Source organism: Oncorhynchus kisutch, linkage group LG14 (assembly GCF_002021735.2).
Source record: "Oncorhynchus kisutch isolate 150728-3 linkage group LG14, Okis_V2, whole genome shotgun sequence".
NCBI lineage: Eukaryota > Metazoa > Chordata > Actinopteri > Salmoniformes > Salmonidae > Oncorhynchus > Oncorhynchus kisutch.
Window position 1 is genome coordinate 51,569,167 of NC_034187.2, and position 26,321 is coordinate 51,595,487.

At 42.3% G+C, this 26,321-nt stretch overlaps 1 protein-coding gene across 4 annotated transcripts in view; it reads right to left on the reverse strand.

Annotated features, from left to right (window-relative positions):
* The window catches only part of LOC109903740 (oxysterol-binding protein-related protein 10), an 87,483-nt gene that overhangs the window by 55,437 nt on the left and 5,725 nt on the right, over positions 1-26,321 (reverse strand). For 3 of the 4 annotated variants that reach the window (XM_031788532.1, XM_020500637.2, XM_031788533.1), the window contains exons 2-5: positions 19,625-19,800; positions 13,800-13,879; positions 10,085-10,156; positions 3,993-4,193 (exon numbers count right to left, since the gene is read on the reverse strand). In XM_031788532.1, coding sequence (XP_031644392.1) covers positions 3,993-4,193; positions 10,085-10,156; positions 13,800-13,879; positions 19,625-19,800 — 529 coding nt within the window. Of the gene's footprint in view, positions 1-3,992; positions 4,194-5,708; positions 5,917-10,084; positions 10,157-13,799; positions 13,880-19,624; positions 19,801-26,321 lie in introns of those variants that run through there. The other variant, XM_031788534.1, reaches the window with a different exon arrangement.

The following is a 26,321-nucleotide window of genomic DNA, read 5'->3' on the forward strand; positions in this document are numbered from 1 at the left end:
GTGTTTCCATAAGACTGAGCAGAGATGTTGGCTCGTGTAGAGATTTACTGGGGTGTGATATATGCTACTAGTGTTTACTACTACAGCCCACCAAGTCACAACTACACTAAGCAGCAGTCTACCTCTACAACCTACCAAACCACTGCCATTCTCATGGGATTTCAGACGTATTTGACCAATTGATTATCTTGTGTACCAAATGATTATTACAGGAGCTAGGAAAGTTCATTTAATCACGAGTGAAAATTTGAGCCTAATCCTATGTAGCAAAAATATGGATGAGACGCCAATGGCGTGAGAGTGACAATAGATGTTGGAAAGACAGCACAAACTAATCTGGGACCACTGTCCTGTGTCATCTCATAAATCTCCCAGTAAGCAGGGCAGGACAGCGATGCCACCTCCCATCCCAGAGCCTCTACCAAGGTGTATAAATCTGCCTCTAGGCCCCAGCTCCATTCCCTCTCTGTCACCACCTGGCCTGGTGCCAGCCCCCTTTATGGGACTTCATTTCCATCGTGAACAGAAAGGCAGCACAACAACATACAGACGAGGTGAGGAGGAGAGAGAGAGGGAGGGAGAAAATGGAGGGACACATAGAATGAAAAATCAGGCCAAGGAAATAGGGGAATGTTACAGGGCTGTTATTGGGAAGAATGCAGGTTAGCATAACATTGAAACAGCATAGAGAAGAGAAAGACAGTTTCTCCATTCATGTTTTTTTAAATACACCCTATCGTTCTTAGACAAGATCTCATATTAAACAGTTATTTTCAGTGTTAAGAGTGACGCAGCATAGGGCATCTGATCTGATTGAGTAATTGAAAGGGCATTATGAAAAATTGACATTTTTACAAGAATGTCAAAAACCTGCAGTGCTGATCGATTTACCAAAATGTTGGTTATTTTTCCGTTCATTTCTTTTTTACAATTGACAAATCGGATCTAACCTTAACTGTGCAATGTAGTAGGGAGTTGTAGTTTCCAACAGGCCAATATTTTACATAGTTTAGCGCATAATCCATTGCGCATATATTTGTCCGGTCTGTTTTTTTTACGCTTGCTACGGAAGAGAAAAGAACGCGCAATCGTGAGGTGATAAAGAGAGCAGCTGTTGCTTCGCGAGGTACCTCTACCTGAAAATACATGACCTAAGTGATTGATAGCTGGTATTCAGGTGTCATAAAAGTAAGCCTTATTTACTTTGAAGAACTGCAAAATAGTGATTTTGTCAGACATCTCGATAGAGCGGCTGCCTATTCTGAGATGACGTGGAATGAAAAAATAAAGTCAAATAAAAAATGTAATGTACAAAACTGAAATATTTTATTAAAGTAATGTGAATAAATAATAAGCAGTAATGGGTAGTCACTACCATCATGGGACGTTTATTAATTGTTTTACTCTGTGTTACAGAATAAAACCCACATAATGCTTTTTTTAATTAATTTTTTATAATCCAACCGAAACTACCTAAAAAGAAAAAAACACTAAATCGCTCAGCACCAACAACCTGCCAGTGTTGTTTGAACACAATGCCTTTGAGGACAAATACGAGAGCTATAGTTTCACGAGGTGCCGTGGCTCCGTACTCCCCTCTGTTCATATTAACTAGCTGAGTCCCTGTCGTTTTAGGTGATCCAATTCCAGCAAAAATGTTATTACATTACTTATTTGCTATCCTGCTAGCCGGTGTACTATTTACCAATGCCCTTTTTAGAGCTCCAGGTTTCTGAGAAACTGTACAAAGCCACCTTGTTCCAGAAGCAGAGCCTCAAAAGAGAGCAACCTTTGCTGTTGGCTCTCATACCTGTGCATTGATACGGTGTCCAGAAGCTACAATAGGAATGATACAATCTGACCATTCATGTCCTTTACCCAGTGGGGGGGGGGGGGGGGGATTGTGTTATTTGTGCCATGTAGATTTATCAGTAACTAATGGAACTAATGTTCTGCCCTCCACTCATTCCGGGAAAGCAATGGTACAGCATACAAGTGTGTCCACGACCAACACTCCATACACCATGCCAGTCTTGTCCTGGAGGCAGAACTAAGCGTTTCCCCCCCTAGATAGGCCAGCTGCAAAATTGGCTATATCGTAAAAATTCATGAAAACAAAAATGTGCTTTTTCGTCTTAAGGTTAGGCATTAGGGTTTGCAGTGTGGATAAGGTTCGGTTTAAAAATGAGGTTTTATGACTTTGTGGCTGTGCCAGCTAGGGATCACTCTGTAGAGCTGCCTCCAGAACAAGATTCATGACAAAAAAAACTCTAACCTGCAAATAATTCAGGGCAAAGACATAATAAATGAACAAACATAACAAAGCCTAAATTTTTCTAAAGATCAGAGTATACACAATCCATCACTCATTCCAGTAATTTCCCATTTTACCCGATGTACCTACCGACGCTCCTGAAAAAATATATTAGTCCTATTAGTCCTTCTTGCAAAGATTAGACAAAAAAAACTGTTTCTCGTCTGATACTAGAACACGCTTTGTCATCAGTTCGGGAAGTCTTCCCATCAGCTGAAATGTAATTCAAGTCATCTTATCTATATAATTCAGCAGACAAGTACACAGCCCACTATACAATAGCAGGAACAAAACTAGACCGCTAGGGATAACTAAACAAAAGCTAGAAAGTCTTTCCAGGGCGAAAAACAGAAATTCGTGAATGAATGCATGTGAGCAATAGCCTGGTTAACCCAGATTGAATGCTGTGCTCACAATGATAAGTGCAGTGTTCAGTCTGATTTAACCAGGCTATCCGAGCATGAAGGCAGAGCAGATGTGGACCAGGCTGTGGCCGGAATTGGCAGCTTGGTAACTCCATGGGGTATAATTGATACAGTACAGGGCCCGCTTAGCACAGTCTGACACTGATAGAATTTTCCCCTAAAGAAAGGAGACATACAAAGTACAGAGTGCGTTTTGGAGGATGACTAATGGCAATCGGAGGGGGTTCTCAGTCACAAAAGTACTACACCAAAATGTCCATGCAAATCAATGCCAAATTCCGCAATTGGTTACTCAACCATTTTAGCAAACACTGGAATTACCGGTATAATGCCCTTTCATCCTCTTCACTCCATAGGCACACCACCTCTCCAGTTCAGACTTCACTCCATAGGCACACCACCTCTCCAGTTCAGACTTCACTCCATAGGCACACCACCTCTCCAGTTCAGACTTCACTCCATTAGGCACACCACCTCTCCAGTTCAGACTTCACTCCATTAGGCACACCACCTCTCCAGTTCAGACTTCACTCCATTAGGCACACCACCTCTCCAGTTCAGACTTCACTCCATAGACACACCATCAGCTTGCGCAGTGTTTCCCCAAACTCGGCCCTGGGGACCCCAAGGGGTGCAGTTTCTTTTTATTTTTTTACCCTAGCACCACACAGCTGATTCAAATAATCAAAGCTTGATGGTGTCATTATTTGAATCAGCTGTGAAGTTCTAGGGCAAAAGCCAAAATGTGCACCCCTTGGGGTCCACAGGACCGAGTTTTGGAAACGCTGAGCTAGCCTTTTAGCTAGCTTTCCCCTTTGTCACATGCCATTTTAAGCAGTATGGATATATACAGAGAAATGCCAAGCCAGCTAAAGCTACAGACATAGAGCGCAGTGCAGTCAATGTTGAAAGGGTCAGAAGCCTAGGCCAAAAAAATTGTTGCTGAACTCGTTGCACCAACGGCCAACCTGAGGGTAAGCAGAAACACTGAACACATAGGACAAGAAATATGGTGCCGTATGAAAATAAGTTGTTGGGGTCAATGTTGTGGTCAATTTAAAATGACAGCGTCATGTACTTTGAACAGAAATATTCCCCATTTGTGTACATAGTGCATTTAAAAATCCAAACTCCACGGACGCCAATCTGTCTGACATTGTGATGAATTTGGCAGTCTCCCTAGAGCCTACGACAATAAATTACCAATACAGCCATGATGTCATCACAGAGGGACAGTTTCAGGTTCCACCCACCTCTTTGACCTCCAGTAGTCGGCCGGGATACTGGTTCTTGGCCCGTCGAGCAGCGGCTGGGGACTTGTGGTGGGTGATGGTCACGATGTTGCTCGGTGTGCCCGGACACGCCAAGTGCCTCTGGATACCAGGCGATGAGGAGGCTGGTGGGAGGTGGGGGAGGAGGGAGACGCTACGGGACCGACCGGAAGATGACGAGCCCTGAGAGAGAAAGACGCACACAAAAAGAAAAAGAGTGAGGAGGGATATGTGAACTGCCACACCACTCAGCTACTTCCTACTACTATTTTCATATTCACCTGTATCCAATGGTTTGCGAGTCAAACCGGGGGGGGATGGGTTTAGCCTTCTTGAATAAGCTTGGGTACGATATGAAAGCCATGTTGAAACCTATGCCTGACGACGGGCAGCCCGACGGGCAGACCGAAGACTGCACCTTGTGGTTTCCTTAAAAAGGTCCACATTTCAGTCGTATGAGAAGAACCGTGACTAAACCTTAGGCCTCCTGTTATTACAAACCCCAAACAAAACCAGAGCAAAAGCTACCACCTTTCCAGTGAACTCAACTCCTAAATTAGCTTCAGGTTATTTCTATCCTGGGCAAGAGAAAATAAGTTTAAGAAGCCATCAACCAAACTTTAAAAAAGTGGACCTTTGCCTTCCGTCTTCTTTATAGCTCTACACAAAAAAAAAAATCTCATCCGGTTCTCTCCTTCCTTCTGTCCCTCTTTCGTCTCTCCATTTCCCTGCCCTGTGTATACTGTCTGCCATATCTCTCAGTCGGAACCCGTCCTCACCCTCAATCAATTTACAGCAGTTCCAGAGAGACAGCGCCCCTCCACCCTGGATACCAGAGGCCTGGGCACAGCACAGCACATTTGAGAGAGAGAGAGAGAGCAGAGGTAAGATAGATAAATAGATCAAATAAACGACTGCCTCCCTGAGCACTGCTCACCGGAGGAGAAACAACTCGGCTTCCATTTTGGAAGCAGCAACTCTCACTCCCAGGACCACAGAGCCATAATAGTCACAAACGGAATAAGGCACATTGTGACACTGCAGGAAAGTGCAGGATACTTTATTTCCCAATGGCCGCAAGTATGTATGTGAATCATTCAAATTTTCACCCTAACGACGTTCCAAATCGCGAGACGGCAGCTTTCTGTGAGAACAAGACCATGAAGCTACAGCAGTGAGTAAATCAGATGGGGGGGGGGGGGACACAGCATTTAGATGTGTCCAACAGCAGCTCAGGTCTCTCCTCTCTAAAACTGGCACAGAGCTGCAGGCGTTTCAGAAAACTGCAACAGTGAGAAGATGGCAGTCATGGAGACGGAGAGAGGGAGCAAATGAGGGGTAATGAGAACGAGTACTGAACCCAGAGAGAGAGAAAGAGAAAGAGCGCAAATGAGGGGTAATGAGAACAAGTACTGAACCCAGAGAAAGAGAGCAAATGGGGGGTAATGAGAATGAGTACTGAACCCAGAGAAAGAGAGCAAATGGGGGGTAATGAGAATGAGTACTGAACCCAGAGAAAGAGAAAGCGAGAGAAATAGAAAGAGAGAGAACCACCTGTATCACTGAAGCTGGGAGAGGAAAAGTTACTGTCATGCATGGCTAACGTTAGCTAGCAGATTTTAACGGGCTAATGTGACGCTCCATTAGCCATTACAGGATAGGTACTGTTTGTGGAGTAGCACAGAGAATTTGACCAACCTTATCCTGGCCATACAATCTTAGTTCTTGATTCAGCCAAACATCTTCTAAAATTTGTGTGTCCAGTTGCAGATGGTTCATTTGAATTTAGAAAATGCGCTGTTAGTAAAATACTTTTTTTTGCTGCATGAAGTAATCCAACAATGTGTTCGAATGTGTACAAATCTTTTCCCATTGATTGAGACAGGTGGGTCTACCCCAAAGTGCCACATTTCACTCACCTGTTTCAATCAATGAGATAAGATTTTAAATAAACAAGATGGAGGCATACACATAAAAATGTAACATTTTCTAAATTCAAACAAAGCACCTACAAATGGATACTGACATTTTTGAAGGTACATGTTTGGCTGAATCGAGAATAAATAAATAAATAAATAAATGGAGAAGAAAAAAAAAAAAATATATATATATACATACAGTTCCTTGCGAAAGTATTCGGCCCCCTTGAACTTTGCGACCTTTTACCACATTTCAGGCTTCAAACATAAAGATATAAAACTATTTTTTTGTGAAGAATCAACAACAAGTGGGACACAATCATTAAGTGGAACGACATTTATTGGATATTTCAAACTTTTTTAACAAATCAAAAACTGAAAAATTGGCCGTGCAAAATTATTCAGCCCCCTTAAGTTAATACTTTGTAGCGCCACCTTTTGCTGCGATTACAGCTGTAAGTCGCTTGGGGTATGTCTATCAGTTTTGCACATCGAGAGACTGAAATTTTTTCCCATTCCTCCTTGCAAAACAGCTCGAGCTCAGTGAGGTTGGATGGAGAGCATTTGTGAACAGCAGTTTTCAGTTCTTTCCACAGATTCTCGATTGGATTCAGGTCTGGACTTTGACTTGGCCATTCTAACACCTGGATATGTTTATTTTTGAACCATTCCATTGTAGATTTTGCTTTATGTTTTGGATCATTGTCTTGTTGGAAGACAAATCTCCGTCCCAGTCTCAGGTCTTTTGCAGACTCCATCAGGTTTTCTTCCAGAATGGTCCTGTATTTGGCTCCATCCATCTTCCCATAAATTTTAACCATCTTCCCTGTCCCTGCTGAAGAAAAGCAGGCCCAAATCATGATGCTGCCACCACCATGTTTGACAGTGGGGATGGCTGTTCAGGGTGATGAGCTGTGTTGCTTTTACACCAAACATAACGTTTTGCATTGTTGCCAAAAAGTTCAATTTTGGTTTCATCGGACCAGAGCACCTTCTTCCACATGTTTGGTGTGTCTCCCAGGTGGCTTGTGGCAAACTTTAAATGACACTTTTTATGGATATCTTTAAGAAATGGCTTTCTTGCCACTCTTCCATAAAGGCCAGATTTGTGCAATATACGACTGATTGTTGTCCTATGGACAGAGTCTCCCACCTCAGCTGTAGATCTCTGCAGTTCATCCAGAGTGATCATGGGCCTCTTGGCTGCATCTTCTCCTTGTATGAGCTGAAAGTTTAGAGGGACGGCCAGGTCTTGGTAGATTTGCAGTGGTCTGATACTCCTTCCATTTCAATATTATCGCTTGCACAGTGCTCCTTGGGATGTTTAAAGCTTGGGAAATCTTTTTGTATCCAAATCCGGCTTTAAACGTCTTCACAACAGTATCTCGGACCTGCCTGGTGTGTTCCTTGTTCTTCATGATGCTCTCTGCGCTTTTAACGGACCTCTGAGACTATCACAGTGCAGGTGCATTTATACGGAGACTTGATTACACACAGGTGGATTGTATTTATCATCATTAGTCATTTAGGTCAACATTGGATCATTCAGAGATCCTCACTGAACTTCTGGAGAGAGTTTGCTGCACTGAAAGTAAAGGGGCTGAATAATTTTGCACGCCCAATTTTTCAGTTTTTGATTTGTTAAAAAAGTTTGAAATATCCAATAAATGTCATTCCACTTCATGATTGTGTCCCACTTGTTGATTCTTCACAAAAAAATACAGTTTTATATCTTTATGTTTGAAGCCTGAAATGTGGCAAAAGGTCACAAAGTTCAAGGGGGCCGAATACTTTCGCAAGGCACTGTATATTTATTTTTTTCCCGGCCAATTTAAGGTTTGCCGAAAATTCTCTGTGCTACTTCCACCATGACCTATCCTGTAATGGCTAATGGAGCAACACATTAGCCTGTTACAATCTGCTAGCAAGGCTAACTTACGAACCCTGCAAAGATTATTCAAGCTTGTGAACTATGCAACTTGTTCTACCTTTCAGTGGATACAGAAACAACTTCTCATGAGGGTACAACAACAACAAAACGCTCCAATTTCTGCATTCTATTAGGTCTCCAATTTGGTAAGGGTAAAGATTTACCACCGCTTGGTTCATGCCTTTCCCTATTAGGAAACACTTGAGTGACTGACTCTACCTACACTGTACACATAATGCAATTGTGACAGGTTAAAGGAAATAGTCATAGCCTGTTATACATTAAAAAGTATTAGTAAGTTCATAGTATGTGAGGATCTTAAAACATCTAAGGTTAAAAAGATGCATTCAGTATCAGTTGATAAAGATTGATAACATTCATATAATTGTGTTAAAGTTCAAATCTGTCAAAGGGTACGAATTGTGAGAGTAATGTGTAAATGTTATATTGATTACTTGATTTTGTGGTGCCTAAAAGTGTTAATCTGTGATCTACGAAATGCTCTTAATCTATGAGCCGGAGATCGATTGCTCTGGTCTCCACCCATATTCCTGGGGAAAATCGCAGTCTTTTTCTCATTCAACTAAACGTTAAATTGAGAATACAACACCGTATCACTCTCGTGATTATTTCTCCCCTGTTTTCAGGTACTTTATTGATGATAAAAATAGTAATTTAAATGTTATAACTCACTAACATGTCAAGAGTGTTTAAGGTGTGTCTTAGTAACGTTTTGAGGAAGTTAGAGTTAAGTTTGAAGAGAGTAATATTAGCCCTGCTCGGTTGAAGTGAAGAATAGCATCGTACTGAGAGTAGCTGCCATTTTATGTCGATTGTGAATGAACATGTACGTTGTTAAGAAGATATTTTGCTGTGTTATTTGTATAATGGTCTTTCTGTTGTTTTGTAATGTGTTACTTTTGTGAAATTGATTCAACTAAACGTTAAATTGAGAATACAACACCGTATCACTCTCGTGATTATTTCTCCCCTGTTTTCAGGGGCGTAACACAATCACTCTCCACTTACACAGCCTCAGCAGTACTTCAACAAGCTCCCATTCCCCTCCTCCCAACAGGCACGTCTGCCCCTCACAGGTGTGCCCATATTGCTTAGGCTGACTTGGCCCGCCATAACAGAACGTGGGGTGGTGGGCACCACATAAATCAGGAGACGGTATCAAAAAAAGGCTGAAATAATCTACTGAAATGTATCTACAGTGGGGCTGAGCTGGGCCGGTTAAGAGGAACCCGAAAGTGATGTATAAATTATATTCTGAAGGTTCTGTAGGGAATTACTTCCCACAAAAGAGCCGGGATGAGAGGAATTTCAAACATCAGTGAGAGTTATTTTAGAACACAGTAGAATCCGCTCTTCCACTACAGTGTGGTACAAAATGTAGCCTCAGGCGATGAGATGCCTTTCTACTTTTCTACTGTACAAAGAAAGTCATTGTCAACACACCAGAGAAAGGATTGCCATTTGTAACTGGTGACCGACACATTGCACGAAACTGTAAAAAATGCAAGACAGCTTTTTGAATACAAAAGTTTAAATCTCCACCGAAAGCGTAAATAAGCATCTAAACTGAGAAAAGTGCAGTTTACTTATCAGTTGTACACCCAGCACTGGCAATAATTAAAACTATAGAACAGAAATTGCCCTCATTCCCCAAGTGTATTTCGGCGCTCAGGCTATTGTAGATTGTTTATGCTAAGCCAGGAATACATCTTAGACTTTGGAAGAGATGTGATACTGATCTCGGAGGCAGAATGGGAGGCTTAGACACGATTAGATACGTTTGTCTGTCACGGTACAGGAACCCAAAAAAGCTCACCCACTTTTGGGAGAGAAAAAAAAAAACTCCTCTTTTGGGGAGCCTTCCCCTTACTGATCCAAGTTAAGGAGTATAATTGGACTTCTGTCTATTCAACTGTGTAGCACTTTTTTGAAAAAGTGAATAGCTATACGCTGTGTGTGAGAGTTTGCAATGAAAGTTTTCAAGCTGGTATCCAAGAACATAAAGGCTTTTTCTACACTTTCAAATATATGGAGGAGGGCAGAAAGTGAGAACCGGGACACAACGAGAGGTGAAGACATGGACAACCCTATAAGTGTATTTATGTCTACAGTATATAGAGATCTGAAAATTTAGAAGGCAGGTGTTTGTACATTGTTGGTACAAGGTCAGTAGCTCAGGTGTGGACGGGTGCATCTTGACTCACCAGCCCCTCCTGGCTGCCTCCCGTCGTTCTCTCCACACTCAGGTGCTCATCCGATCCCTTAAACTTCCAGACCTAAGGCCAAACACACACAAAAAAAACATAGAACTCAGTACAGGGTCGTGTTCAGTAGCTGGGGAAATGGAAAGATACAACCTCAACTTGTCTAATAAGAAAAGCTCATTTTTGTTTTCCCATTACAAAACTTATGTGCCCTGATGAACATGACCCCAGGTGCAAAACAGATGACGTTTCTTCCTTCCACTGTTAAAAAGGAACTGGTCGGCACACTGCTATACAGTAGGTTCTAAATCTTCACCGTTCCCTTCACAACCCAGCGACTTCCAAACCAGGCTGCCAAGGCCCACAGCAGAGATCCAGAGGATGGGGTAACTCCATAATGAGGCTGATACTCCACTGTCACATGGAGACTGGCTTTAAAATGTACCCCGGACAGGCAGTGCATAGCCAGCAGAGACCAACAATAGGGCTGTACGGGAACGCCAGAGATGCATGGTCTGCTACCCTCTTATCTATTATACCAAGAGAGCAGGAGTCCATAACCAGCCGTACTGACCCAAATTCTATTCACTCTCCAAATCAAGTCTACGTCGGCAATGGATTAACACAAACTCATTTACATAAGGAAACGTGTACGATTGTCTTTTTTGACAGGAAACAGGAACCATATTTACGAGAGTTATTGTGCCACGAGGCAGGGGTGGAGGAAATGGTGATGCGTGATAGGAGAGCGCGAGGAGATGCAGACAGGGAGAGCATTGTTTGTAGACTGCTGCGGTGCACTCACACAATCAGTCTGTAGACATGGGGAGATGGAGAGAGAAAACGAAGGAGAGAGCACGAGTGAATGAAAGGAAGAGAAAGAGCAAAATATAGTATGCTGAAGAATAGGCCATTTGCCAAAACAAATTTTCCTACAAAAGGAAAAAAACTTTTTCCTACAAAAAAACACAATATGCTTCTTTTTTTTAACTCTCAGGTGGCAGTCCGGATTCAACATGACCTTGACTTGAATCAGACTTTCACAGACTTTTCCACACAAACTTTTTTTATTTTTATTAAAGAGTTCATAGGTTTGGAAGGGTTCCACAAAGTTATTGCCAGGTGGCACGTACCCAGGTTACCTCTCACTCTCAAACAGACAGAGTATCAGGGATGATACTCTATTTAAAGGGAATAGCTGACTCCCATAAGTCCTACTGTAGCAGCCGCAGAGCCCTATGGGAGGAGATAGCAGGAGCGTTAGAGGGGTAGAGGAGGGAGGAGCAGGTGTACGAGCTGTGCCAAGATAAGATGGGATCTACAAGAGAGGATAATTCTGCAAGGTGATGGTGAGCATTCATGTCTACACCAGAATTACTCACCTGGTATACAGTGCCTCCATAAAGTATTCACACCCCTTGACTTTTTCCAAATTTGGTTGCGTTACAGCCTTAATTTAAAATGGATTACATTGAGATTTTGAGAACTGGCCAAAACACAATTCCCCATAATATCAAAAGCAGAATTATGTTTTTAGAAATATTTACAAATTAATTAAAAATGAAAAGCTGAAATAGCTTTAGTGAACAATTATTCAACCCCTTTGTATGGCAAGTCTAAATAAGGTGCATGGACTCACTGTGTGCAAGAAGTGTTAAACATGATTTTTGAATGACTACGTCATCTCTGTACCCTACACATACAGATAATTGCAAGGTCCCTCAGTCGGGCAGTGATTTTCATACAGATTTAACCACAAAGACCAGGGAGGTTTTCCAATCCCCAGCAAAGAAGGGCACTTGTAGGTAGATGGGTAAAAACAAAAGAAAAGCAGACATTGAATATCCCTTTGAGCATGGGAAGTTAATAATTACACCCAGGATGGTGTATCAATACACCCAGTCACTGCAATGATACAGGCGTCCTTCCGAACTCCTGAGCGGCAGGTAGCCTAGCGGTTAAGAGCGTTGGGCCAGTAACTAAAGGTTGCTGGTTCGAATCCCCAATCAGACTAGGTGAGAGAAAAAAATCTTTCTTGCCCTTGAGCAAGGCACTTAACCCTAAATGTCACTCTGGATAAGAGCGTCTGCTAAATGACTCAAATGTAAAACTCAGATGCCGGGAAGACGGAAGGAAACCAATGGTGAATTTAAAACAGTTAGAGTTTAATGGTTGTGATAGGATGGATCAACAACGTTGTAATTACTCCACAATACTAACCTAAATGACAGAGTGAAAAGGAGGAAGCCAGTACAGACTAAAAAATATTCCAAAACATGTATTCTGATTGAAATGAGGCACGAAAGTAAAACTGCAAAAAATGACCTGAATACAAAGTGTTATGTTTGGGGCAAATCCAATACGGCACCGAGTATCAATGTTCATATTGTCAAGCATGGTGGTGGCTGCATCATGCTATGGGTATGTTTGTCGTCGGCAAGGACTAGGGAGTTTTTTTAGGATAAAAAAAACAGAATAGAGCTTAGCACAGCCAAAATCCTAGAAAACCTGGTTCAGTCGGCTTTCCAACAGACACTGGGAGACAAGTTCGCTTTTCAGCAGGACAATAACCTAAAACACAAGGCCAGATATACACTGGAGTAGCTTACCAAGACGACATTGAATGTTCCTGAGTGGCCTAGTTAATGTTTTGACTTAAAATTGTCTTGAAAATCTATGGAAAGACTTGAAAATGACTTGAAAATTACCAACAACCAACTTGACAGAGCTTAAATCCTTTTCTGAAGAATAATGTGCAAATATACAATCCAGGTATGAAAATCTCTTAGAGTCTCACCCAGAAAGGTGATTCTAACATGTATTGACTCAGGGGTGTGAGATAAATTAGATATTTCTGTATTTCATTTTGAATAAATTTGGTAACATTTCTAAAAACATGTTTTCACTTTGTCATTATGGGGTATTGTGTGTAGATGGGTGAGAGAAAACAATATATATATTTTCAATTAAGGCTGTAAAAAAAATACATGTGTAATAAGTCAAGGGGTATGAATACTTTCCGAAGGCTATGAACGTTATCTACTGTGCCTGCTGTGTGCATTGAGACTGCATGAACGCAAAGGAATTCCAAAATCCAACCACTATAGGAAAGAGCATTCGCTGTTTCAGTGTGCCAACAGTGCACCCAACAACAAGGGTTTGCAACAAAATCTCACAACCACAAAGCTACTTTCTCTCAAACTACTTCACTTCTCCCGCTATCGACCCCTACACTAATAACATAGTTGTCCATTCAAGCCATCTGTCAAAAGCCATATTTACAGCAATTTAAATTTCCTCCAAGGTGCCTGAACCCAAGTAATTCAATCAATCAGAGCTGTGCTTACAGAAGTGGGAAATACCTGCGATGAGATTTGTAAACTCAGTGGTATATTCATCTCTAATATCCAGGCTGTATCACAACCGACCGTGATTGAGAGTCCCATAGGGTGGCGCACAATTTGCCCAGCGCCGTCCGGGCTTGGCCGGCGTAGGCCGACATTGTAACTAGGAATTTGTTCTTAACGGACTTGCTTAGTTAAATAAAGTTTCAATAAAAGGTTAAATTTAAAAATAAAATAAATTGCAAGTGAAAGTCAAGGCTTCCCTGTCACGGCACCGCTCTTCCTGAGGGACATATTCCAGGAGCTAGAGCTTAGTAGTGACTGCAGTGTGTGTGTGTGTGTGTGTGTGTGCGCAAGCGCGTTGTACACACCTTGGCACTGCTGTCGGAATGGCGTCTGGCACACGCTTGGAGTTGGTTCATCCAGAACTGCTGCTCTTTGGCGTCGGATGCTACGGAGACACAAAAGGAGCTAATTAATTGTTCATTTCCGATAACCATCATCGTCACAATGGGAGAAATAGGAAACCGTCATCATACGAGTTAATGGTCAGTTCGATATGTAGGTAGTAGTTACAAAATGTGTTGCATATCACTTTACAGATTGACATCCAATTTGTGTCTGACACATTATCAGCCAATGTAATCTGTTACAGGGTCAGGGTCTGATAATTGTAGTACATCAGTACTGTAGTGCATCAGGTTTGTTTACGTTGGTCCCAAACTCCCTGTGTAGGGGCTTTTAAACCACTGAACTTTACAATAGTATCTGTGTCCATATTCTACAACTCACTAAAACATATTCAAAGACACATTTTCAGATTGATGGAAAGCTTGATCTTTAACCTAAACTCTCAATGATGGGGGGGGGGACAGTGTCTGTGCGATTAGCTAAAATGGCAGACATTTCACAGGCACAGAGGCAGCCTGCTATCCAAACACCAACCATGGAAAAAGTGACTCACTGGACCCCTTTTGTTTTACAAGACAGTAAACTGCCCTCCGAGGCCAGACACGTCAATAAGCCCGTTTCATTTCATTAACCGATTAATTGGCAGACCCTGCTTTGTCCAGCCTGACGTCTACAAAAATGGTACAACCTCTTTCGACTAGACTAGCTAGACCAATTGGGGATATCATTGTGACTGACTGGGAAAACTTTACTTCAAGAGCAATTCAGCATCTCAACCTATTATTCAGTGAGATACTATCAAATTGTGTGTACCAAAGTCTCCAGTCTCCATGGTAACGCTCCAAGGAGAAAATAAGAACATTTCATTAGCAACGGAACCGAATATAGCAGCCTTGTCTGGACTCATGGAGTCCTTAAGTGATTAACTGAAACAAATGGGCACGATCATGAACGGTGGAGTGCGGAATGCTGAATCTATTCATGAGAGTTTAGTCTCGAGAAAGAGTCATTTCTTCTAAGGGTAATGGCCTCATTTGAGCACCGTGACGTGAGTTTCTGTCACTCACTTAAGGCCTACACTATTTTTCAAGCACCTGAAATTGTCGCTTGAGTGAGGAGGCAGGAGGAGACACACCCACACTAACAAATGTCAAATAGGACACTTAGAACAGTGAACAGCTCCTCCTCTGCTCTCTCAAGAGAACGCTGCGTACATGTAGGCCATTCATAATGAAACACCTGTACCCAGCTGTCTGTTCAGACCCTTCCTCCCATGGGTTCCGTCTACATCAGCAGCATATTTTTTTCCCCCTTTCAAAAACGTCTCAGTTTAGAATCTGCGACATTTAGAGCAGCAATTATGAGGTCTTGATTCATACAAGCGTTGCCGGAATTGTACATAATTAGCTAGCTGTAATGAACAGAGGTGGGTCTGGCAGTGCTGAGCGGTTATTGTTTATATGCAAATATGCACCTGTTTTGAATGGTAAAAAGGACGCTAAAGTCGCTAACATGAGCTACTTGCACACTAATCCTTACTTAGCGAGGACCAGGTCGTTCTTGTGCTCGGTCTAAAAAAAGGTAACCCCAAAAGACTGCCAATGTTCTGTTCAAAAAAAGGTCCCTGGTTTGGAGTTGGAGGGGTGGCAGTTCCCATTCAGCTGATGAACGAGCCACGCTTGTTTTGGCAAACGAGAACAAGCAGCACAACACAGTCCGACCCATTTGCAATGGAGGAACGACGGTCACGCCATTTAAATAACACCATCTCTGCATTTCAATAAGGGGGGGGGTCAACGTACGCTTCAATATAGACTCTAAAGAGAGGGCACTAATGTCTATCCATTGCCATTCAAGCATTTAACCATGACCATGTAATTACACCGATGCTAATTACAGTGATCGAGTGGATGTTGTTGGCTAAAATAATAGTCTCATACTTTTGAGGGAGCTGGTGGGGGATCTGATTAAGGTGAATGGAGATAATGACAAGGCAGCACTCTGAATATGTACTTCATAACTGATGGTTATTAAACATGACTGCCATGGGAGAGTAGGGATTATTGCAGTTGCTGGGAAGAACATAAACCCAGGGCTTATCCTACACAGTGCAAGCGTAAAAAATATATGTACATCACTAATTTGTCTTTTGACCAATCAGATCCACTCTGAAAAAGATCTGATGTGATTGGTCAAAAGACCAATTAGCGGAAAAAATATCAGAATTGGGCTGTCTGTGTAAACGCAGCCTTTGTCACCAGATCTCAACCCAGTCTGTCTACAAACAGGCTCTCAAAGTGCTTGATAGGAAGCCCAATAGCCATCATCATTGTCACATCCTTAGAAAGCATGAGCTCTTGAGCTGGGAAAATCTTGTGCAATACACCGACGCATGTCTTGTATTCAAGATCCTCAATGGCCTGGCTCCCCCTCCACTCAATATTTTTGTTAAACAGAAAACCCAGACATATGGCAGCAGATCCACAAGGTCTGCCATGAGAGGTGACTGTATAGTTCCCCTAAGGAAAAGCACCTTTAGTAAATCTGCATTCTCTGTGAGAGCTTCCCATGTCTGGAATACACTGCCATCAGACACACATAACTGCACCACATATCACACTTTCACAAAATGCTTGAAGACATGGCTAAAGGTCAATCAGATTTGTGAACATGGTCCCTAGCTGTGTGTTGCCACTCCATGTTGTCTGTTGTCTGTAGCTTGTGAGGTGTGGAAACACTGTTGCTTTTATGAATTTTGTCTTGCTGCTTTTTGTTTTATGCTGCTCTGTCTGTATGCTATGTCTTGCTTGTTCTATGTTGCTATTGTCTATATTGTAATTGTTTTTAATAACCTGCCCAGGGACTGCGGTTGAAAATTAGCCGGTTGGCTAAAACCGGCACTTTTACTGAAATGTTGATTAATGTGCACTGTCCCTGTAAAAATAAAAAATAAACTCAAACTCAATTGAACACTTGTGGGAGATTCTAGCGTGGCGCCTGACAACATTTTTCACCACTTTCAACAAAACAGTTCCAGACACTTGTGGACTCTATGCCAAGGCGCAATGAATCTATTCTGGCTCGTGGTGGCCCGACGCCCTATTAAAAGTCAAACACATCGTTCAGCGAGCTGTGTTTTTGCTACCACCCGCTATAGTCGTGTGACTTAAAATTGTCACTTGATTCTACGTGTAAAAAAAATAAAATAATCGGTGTGCACTCAGTTCGCAAATTAAAGCTAGCATCTCAGAACAGAGTGCCAAGTACTCTCTGCCAGCAAATGCTATTGGTGTGTCTGAGCCCTGAGACACTTTATGTTGGTGTTTCCTTTATTTTTGCCATCCCTAGTATGTAGAAGTAATATGGATCCTTATTCTGGATGAGATTGAATTTGTTCTAGGCAATATTAAATATTTCATAAACTGGATGGTTCGAGATCTGAATACTGATTGGCTGATAGCCGTGGTATATCAGACCGTATACCACGGGTATGACAAAACATGCATTTCTACTGCACTAATTACATTTGTAGACAGTTTATAATAGCAATAAGGCACCTCGGGGGTTTGTGGTATATGGCCAACATACCATGGCTAAGGGCTGTATCCAGGCACTCCGCGATGCGTCGTGCGTAAGAACAGCTCTCAGCCGTAGTATATTGAATCAAATTCAAATCAAATTTATTTATATAGCCCTTCGTACATCAGCTGATATCTCAAAGTGCTGTACAGAAACCCAGCCTAAAACCCCAAACAGCAAGCAATGCAGGTGTAGAAGCACGACTTCTGAAGTTGTTGAGTATTGTGAGGTTGACAGTGTTTTGATATGCAGTTGGGTAAACGGTTAACAGCACAAATGTTTTGCATGTTTATCCATGTAATGTTTCAGAACAAGTTATCCTGATTATTGATTCTTATATATTGGCCATATACCACAGGCCATCGTGCCTTACTGATGAATAATAATAATAATAATAATAATGCCTTTCGTTCCAGTACTCTGCTGCCTCTGACTGGAACGAATTGCAAAAATCGCTGAAGTTGGAGACTTTTATCTCCCTCACCAACTTCAAACATTAGCTATCTGAGCAGCTAACCGATCGCTGCAGCTGTACATAGTCTATTGGTAAATAGCCCACCCTTTTCACCTACCTCATCCCCATACTGTTTTTATTTATTTACTTTTCTGCTCTTCTGCACACCAATATCTCTACCTGTACATGACCATCTGATCTTTTATCACTTCAGTGTTAATCTGCAAAATTGTAATTATTTGCCTACCTCCTCATGCCTTTTGCACACATTGTATATAGACCCCCCCTTTGTTTTCTACTGTGTTATTGACTTGTTAATTGTTTACTCCATGTGTAACTCTTTGTTGTATGCTCACACTGCTATGCTTTATCTTGGCCAGGTCGCAGTTGCAAATGAGAACTTGTTCTCAACTAGCCTACCTGGTTAAATAAAGGTGAAATAAAAAATAAAAATAAATATGCAGTCAGGCATCTCAATTAGCCCCCTTGAAAAGCTGTGAAAATAACTTGACCCTTCTAAACAGCCCTTGTGTCTTATTCCTGGCATCATCTGATCAACAGCTTTAAAATTTGCCATTTGATCATTCAAACAGGATATAATTCATGCTGGTTTCACCTTTTAATTTCATACACTCTGGAGCAATGAGCATGGCTCCGGGCAAAGCTCAAAACATAATGCTCCCGCTTATTCGACTAAAACTAATTACCCTATGCTGCCTTGGTTGGATATCAGATGAAGACGAAGCCTGTGCTTTAGCGTCTGTATCAGATCTCACATAGTTCCACATGGCTTGAATACGACATTCTTAAATTAAACTCAAAATGTTTACTAAGAGTTGAGATCAAATGTTCGACCAAGGACACCTGAAGGGAGATTATTGGCTTACAGAAATATGCACCTTCTCCAGTGACTTGACGTTTGACAGTTTGTGAAGGGGGATTCAAGGACATCCACATGAAAAGGAAAGGACACATTCACAGCTGGGCTGTACAAACATCACCCGTAAGGCGCTACTACTAGAGGTCTGTTGTTGCAGAATCACCAAACAGTAAATGTGTTCCTGGTTGAACCTTGAACTTCTCCCTTCCCAGTAGAAGCCTGGGTTTCCATGACAACCCGGGTGAGATTTAAGGTGCACCTACTAATTCTGAGTCAAAGACTCATGAAAGGTTGCTACACTACAGGGTGGTGGGTATTGTTCCCTGCCATTTGGCTTAATTCAAATGTCAATGAGTTTGGTCTGCTTTGTCTTTTCATTTTTTTTGCCATGGAAAAAAATATTGCAGTACTGGTATCATCCCACCCCTACTTCTGACAGAGCGAGCCTGTAGCATAGTGGCCAGTTTAAACCCAATGGACCTAGGCCTCAACCGTAGCTCAGAGGGGAGTGTCCCTTTTGACAGGATGTATCGACCAGTACAGTTACCCTGTTCAAACTTTCAGCAATGCGACAAGGCAGCTTATATAGAATGCCCATGTAGCCCACTCATGCAAGCTCAAGAGAACTCCTGTCAAGTGTGGGAAAAGGAGTTGGCAAAATGAAAGTTAGTAATGTGACTCGTGAAATATTCATGAAGCTAAGTTACAACACCACAGACTGGGTTGTTGGGAATGTTTTTTTCCCGGTGCACAATTTAAGCTATAGTGTGGTATCGCTATATTGCGCAATCGCAAAACGCCCACTATGCAATGCAATCTTCCCACGCAATCTCCCTGAATACCCAATCTCTGACTAATAAGGGTTAGCGTACCTCTGAGCTTGTAAAGCTCGCCATTGAATGAGTTGACGATAAACATATGTGGTGCCTCATCACTCTGGACAACCGACGCACCAATCAGAGGCAGGGAGCCCCTGGGCTTCTGGCTCTTGCCCTGTTCATGTACAAAGTACTGCAGCTGTCCCAGCTCTGGGTCCAGCACAAAGTACCTGTAGGAGAGGGTGAGAGAAAGGGAGGGAGGGGAGAGAAACATTTATATTAGCATTAATTTGTATGTTCTCATCATTGTTTAATGCTAATTCTATTGCTTTAGCAGTAATTGCAACCGCTAAGTAATATAGTGATGATCGAGAGGAGCACACATACAAAATGGGTGAAATCCCCCACTAAATTCCTCTCACCTTTCACGCAAAAAGCTTGCCAGATATACAGGAGCTCTTCATTATAGAAGCGTCAGCCACATTACTGAGCGTATTAAGAAGTGACATCAACACCTTCCCACCAACTAAATCTCAAACTACCCAAGTAGTCATTAGAGTGTATTGGTACCATGAGTGGAGCAGCTGGAGCACACAGCTCGCGGAGTGGAAATTTAACGGAATCAGACAGGTTTGGAACCTTTGATGAATAAATGCCTCCTAGCTTAGGCTTAATTGAAATACACAGTCAGAGCCTGAGAGCCTGCAATATGACACACACAGAGCAAGTAAAGGACACACACACACAAGTCCTGGCTATGGGACATAGCCTATTGGACGGACTTGTCACAACAAAGCATTCATGACATAGATAGCGGGTCACCCTGTTTGGTTGGCTTTCATTGTACGGCCATCTAAACCCGGAAGTGTTGTTAACCGGAAATTATCTTGCTGCCGATCAATCGCCTCGTTCCGTGCGCCATTAGAGGAGCAGCTCTATTGACCAGGCTTTGGAACAAGCCGAGTGAGCACTTACTTACAGGTCAATACAACCCAATCCTCCACACTGCCACAGCCGAGAGCATCATCATAGACCGTTTTCACATTGACGGATGGCAAAGGGATATTTTCGAGAGGTATCGATTCTCGAGAGACAATACAGTTGTGTAAAACTTGGAAAAAAACGTCATGTCTCGAGCGCTACCTTGGGAGGTCGCGCACGGCACTGTCCCAACAATTGCCGCCCTTTGAGCATGGCAGTGTAATCAGAATTGTCTCGTTGAGCTGAACACTACTGCTGTATAAAATGGTAATAGCAGAGCAATGTTTTTTTTATACAGCTGAAATGTTTTTAATAGAAGATCATACAAATATAATATGTTTTTTAAATTTGTAACATTGCGTGATGATTTTTGAGGTGGCACCACAGGTCCCAGAGAGGGGAAGTAGTTTTGCTGGGGCCCAGAGCTTTTCCTGATCTGGTAGGCTAACTTCACCAGGTGAAACTCTGAACCCTAGTGGTATGGTAAGATAAAGTGATACGTCAGCCATAAAAAAAAATACGGTTTTATATGAGCAAGGCCCAGATTCTTTCTAATCGGGTCAAATGGTTAAAAGAATTTTTTTTAAATTGAAAAAGTTCTGGCCCTAGGGAGGATAAACAAAGTCCTGTCAAACAAATCATGAGGCGAATCAGTCAAAAAAGCAGTACTTTGTCCCTCTTTCTATTAACGCTTGTGTCAATATTTTCTATTAAACCTAACCTGCTGTGCTGATTCTCTGCAACGTGGATGGATGGAAATCGCCACACAATGCAACAACAAAAAATAAACACTGAGTGTACAAAACATTAACACCTCCCTAATATTGAGTTGTGTGCCCTCATTCTTCATACATTTGGATAAAATAGATAAATAATGCCATTTTACCACCATCTTTATATCACTAAACATAATACCATAGGAGATACTGTGTAAAGCACTAACTGCAAGCTCAAGTCATGTTAAATAAATAAAAAATCTAGACAAAGCACACTAATTGGACCGAGTGTTCTCTCTACTACACCGGCTCTGACGCTCGTCAGATGTGGCAGGGCTTGCAAAGTATTACGGATTACAAAAGGAAACCCAGCTGCGAGCTGTCCAGTGACGTGAGCCGACCAGATGAGCTAAATACCTCCTATACTCACGTCGAGGAAAGCAACACTGAGCCATGCATGAGAGCACCAGCTGTTCCGGACCACTGTGTGATCACGCTCGCCGTAGCCAATGTGAGTAAGACCTTTAAAACAGGTTAACATTCACAAGACAGCAGGGCCAGATGGATTACCAGGACACGTACTCAGAGCATGCACAGACCAGCCGGCAAGTGTCTTCACTGACATTTTTAACCTCTCACCAACCCAGTCTGTAATACATACGTTTCAAGCAGACCATCATAGTCCCTGTGCCCAAGAACGCCAAAGTAACCTGTCTAAATGACTATTGCCCCTGTAGCACTCACAAATACTTTGAAAGACTGGCCATGGCTCACATCAACATCATCATCCCAGACACCCTGGACCCACTCCAATTCGCATACCTCCCCAATAGAGCCACAGATGATGCAATCTCTACTGCACTCCACACTGCCCTTTCCAACTGGACAAAAGGAACACATATGTAAGAACGCTGTTCATGGACTAAAGCTCAGCACTAAACTAAAGACACAGGGATCAAACGTCTCCCTCTGCAACTGAATGCTGGACTTCCTGACAGGCCACCAGCAGTAGACCTGTTCAGTCCCTGAATGGGAGACCAGATGCTGCTGGAAATGGTGCTGGCGGGCCAGTAGAAGGCACTTCTTGCTCTGGTCTAAAAAAACGACCAATTCTCCAGTGCGTGTAGGGTGCCATCTTTCAGATGGGACATTAAACAGTGTCCCGACTTGAGGTCACTAAAGATCCCATGGCACTTATCTCGGAGTCCTGGCTAAAGTCCCAATTTGACCCTCATACCATCATGGTCACCTAATCATCCACAGCTTCCAATTGACTCATTCGTCCCCCACTTCTCTCGCCTGTAACTATTCCCCAGGTCTTTGCTGTGAACGAGAATGTGTTCTCAGTCAACTTACCAGGTTAAATCAAATAAAAACTGGTGAGGGTGGGCAACAACACATTCGCCACTCTGACCCTCAACACGGGGACCCCTCAGGTGTGTGTGCTTATGCCGCGTTCAAAACAAGTCGGAAGTCAAATCATGACGTCAGTGATCCTAATGTTGGAAAGTCGGAGCTCTACAAAAGAGGAGCTGAGTTGGAATTCTGAGTTGGATGACTGTTCAAATAGATTTTTTTTCCCCAGTCGGAGCTAGTTTTTTTGTCCAAAGTTCCCAGTTGTTTTCAACACGGCATATGTCCCCTCCTGTACTCCTTGTTCACCCACAACTCAACATGGCTGTAGTGGAGCGGGTCAAGAGGTTAAAGTTCCACAGGTGTCCACATCACTAAGAAACTATCATGGTCCAAACACACCAAGACAATAGTGAAGAGGACACGACAACACCTCTTCACCCTCAGGAGGCTGAAAAGATTTTTACATGGGCCCTCAGATCCGCAAAAAGTTTTACAGCTGCACCACTGAGAGCATCTTGACTGGCTGCATCACTGTTTGGTATGGCAACTGCTTGGCATCCGACCGCAAAGCGCCACAGATGGTAGTGCGTACTGCCCAGTACATCACTGGGGCCGAGCTCCCTGCCATCCAGGACCTCTATATATCAGGTGTCAGAGGAAGGATCTAAAAATTGTCAAAAGACTCCAGCCACCCAAGTGATAGACTGTTCGCTCTGTCACCACACGGCAAGCATTACCAGAGCGCCAAGTTTGGGACCAAAAGGCTCCTGAACAGCTTCAACCCCCAAGCCATAAGACTGCTGAACAGGTAATCAAATTGTAATTGTTTTGACAGGAATTGAGGTTATGGTTGGTTAGGGGGTACCAAGTATGTCGTGCCTAGCAGAGAAAAAAAAGTTTGATTTCTCCTTTTGTTCGTGAGTTGGTCTCATGTGTCAGTCAAGTCTACACCAATGCAAAAGGACTTATGTAAAAGTCAGCGTTGTAAAAATTTGCTTTGCATAAACGCTTAAACATTGAAAGGAATAACTTTAAAAAATTTAAAAAATTGCGTCGGTTGTATTCCGAAAATAAACGACCACACAAATAATACATGTCGCAACACAGTCTCAAAATAATAACAACTTAGGTTCACTTGTAAATGTCCCGCAACTCGGGCATGAAATAAAACTGCCCGGACAGGTAAATGGTTGAGTGAAATCCAGGTGACCTCAGTCATGCAATTGTCCTAAATAAACAGTGCATGAAACGACCATACCAAACCCAGCACCATAAACACTCCCGGACACAATTCAAATTATTAGGATTCACAATAGGCCTACTGTAACAACTTGGTGTAAAACACACACCACACAGTGGAAACCACAAGGAAAACAAATTCAATTCTGTATGGTTAAAGTTGTCAGTCAGTCGAGTTCATCAGTTGGACTCCAGCTGAGAAGAAAAAAAAACAGCACCCAGACCCAGCTTTGATCAATGGAACTCTGCATCCTGCACAGCACACCGTTCCAATTGGTACATTTGCAGAGATATGATCATCACACACACACACACGGGAGACTTAAATAGAACCTCCTTATATAACCCAAATCGTCCATATTACTCTCAGATCCTAACCAGCCCGGCCATAGCATAGCTACTGAAAGGTGTACAAGTGTCCAGAAGAACAGAAATCTTATTATGAAGTGTGTCCTGTGAGATCACACCAATTTTAGAGTAAAAGATATCCTCCTCTCTGCAACACATGCAATACATCATGAAGACCTGAATGTGACCAGGACATTGGTTTTACAAAGTACAGTAATATTATAGTGACTACAGCCAGGTAACCTTTCTACCAATGTAGTTAAATGTGACAGAATAAGTATCTGAAATGTTCTTGCGACCTTTTCCCCCACATATTTCAAATAAAAAATGTGAAGCAGTGTGAAATGAGAAAGTGCAGCGTCATATGCAACAACAAAAAAATTGTTCATCCGGGTTGTTTTTAAATGATTTCTCCTCCTCAGGTCTGTGCCATCCCATTGGAAACCAGCCTCGAGTTTCGCTACACTGAGGACTAGTTCTACTTCAAAAAAGAAAACTTTTTGAGTTGTGGTAAAACAGAAACCCTGAAAAAAGGTTGGCTTACCACACATTACAAAGCAGACACTTAAGTCCAAGTTCTACAACAGACTCGACAGCTTAGCTTCCAGCCCACAGTATGCATTTGATAACTGCAACTTTATTGGATGGCACCCCGCATGCCACAATCATCCATCTTTTCAATTGAAGTTGCAAGTAATGAGGCCCATGTGATGTGGGAGGTCATTCAGTGTTGCTCTCTGTGTCTGTGTAACAGTCCAGTTTCTCAGAAAGCTTTCATCTGATCATTGGGGCCTAAGAGACTGGGGAGCCGTAATGGAGGGGTAACCCATTAATCCTAAAGCACATGCAGCCTCTCTCTCAAGGTGATGGTGTGTTGCACAATTGGAGGACCTAGTTAAGGGATGGGCAACTTTGTTGGGGGTGGGGGCCACAAAAAAAAAAACTGAACTTATGAGGGACCGCAGTTGAACACAGGTCTGCGTACGCACATCCATATATATCCCCCCCCCAGAGATACAAAATTTTTGTTTGTTATATATATAAAACAGCCGTTTCCAGCCGTTTTTGTAGCTGGAAATGGCTGATTTTTAATGGAACACCTACATAGGTGTAGAGGCCCATTATCAGCAACCATCACTCCTGCGTGTGTGTTAGCTAATCCAAGTTGATCATTTTAAAAGTCTAATTGATCATTAAACCCTTTTGCAATTATATTAGCACAGCTGAAAACTGTTTAAAGAATGAATAGTACATTTTTATAGCTTTTATTTCAAAAATAAAGACATTTCTAAGTGACCCCAAACGTTTGTACGGTAGTTATAATAATTGTACATTTCGTGCAATTCAACACTTTTTGCCATGGCATGTAGAGAAAATGTTGCCGTTTTATAGCAAGTGTGCTGCAAACACACATTTTGCCATAAATCAAATAAAAATTTATTTGTCACATACACATGGTTAGCAGACGTTAATGAGAGTGTAGCAAAATGCTTGTTGAGGGTGGAGAGAAATGTTTGCAGTTTGACTAACAAAATTAATGAGGGCCCACCGGTCGGTAATTCGACCATGATAAAAAAAGGTTTCGCTGGCCGCTAAACTAACTTAGCAATTTAAAAAAATGTTAGCTGACATGGGCTAATTGACTGACATAAGAGAGAAACTGCTACTGCATAACCAAATTTCAAAATTGCACCTCACGTATCCTACTATTCTAACTCACAACAGTAAGTTGAAACCCTGACAGAGTTCCCACGGGCTGCTAGTTTCACTCCAATATGTGCATACGTGTGAGACAAACACATGAAAACTAAGTATTCAGTACAATACACCTACACTTGAAAAAACAAAAATAAAATAGCAATCGACATTAACATGATCACCCAACACACAGCGCAAACATGGCACAGACCCACTCTCAGTGAAGCTCACAAGCACACAGCATAGCCAAGTACATAGCCCGACAATGTTTATGCTCTTTCACAAATAGAAACAAGGATGTAATTGACAGACCTAGTATTACAGCAACACAGTCGCCCAATGACAGACTGCCTCTTGTGTATTCTGTGCCATTTAAAAAAAACTGAGGCATGGTAGGTTTGCTGGTGGAAAAC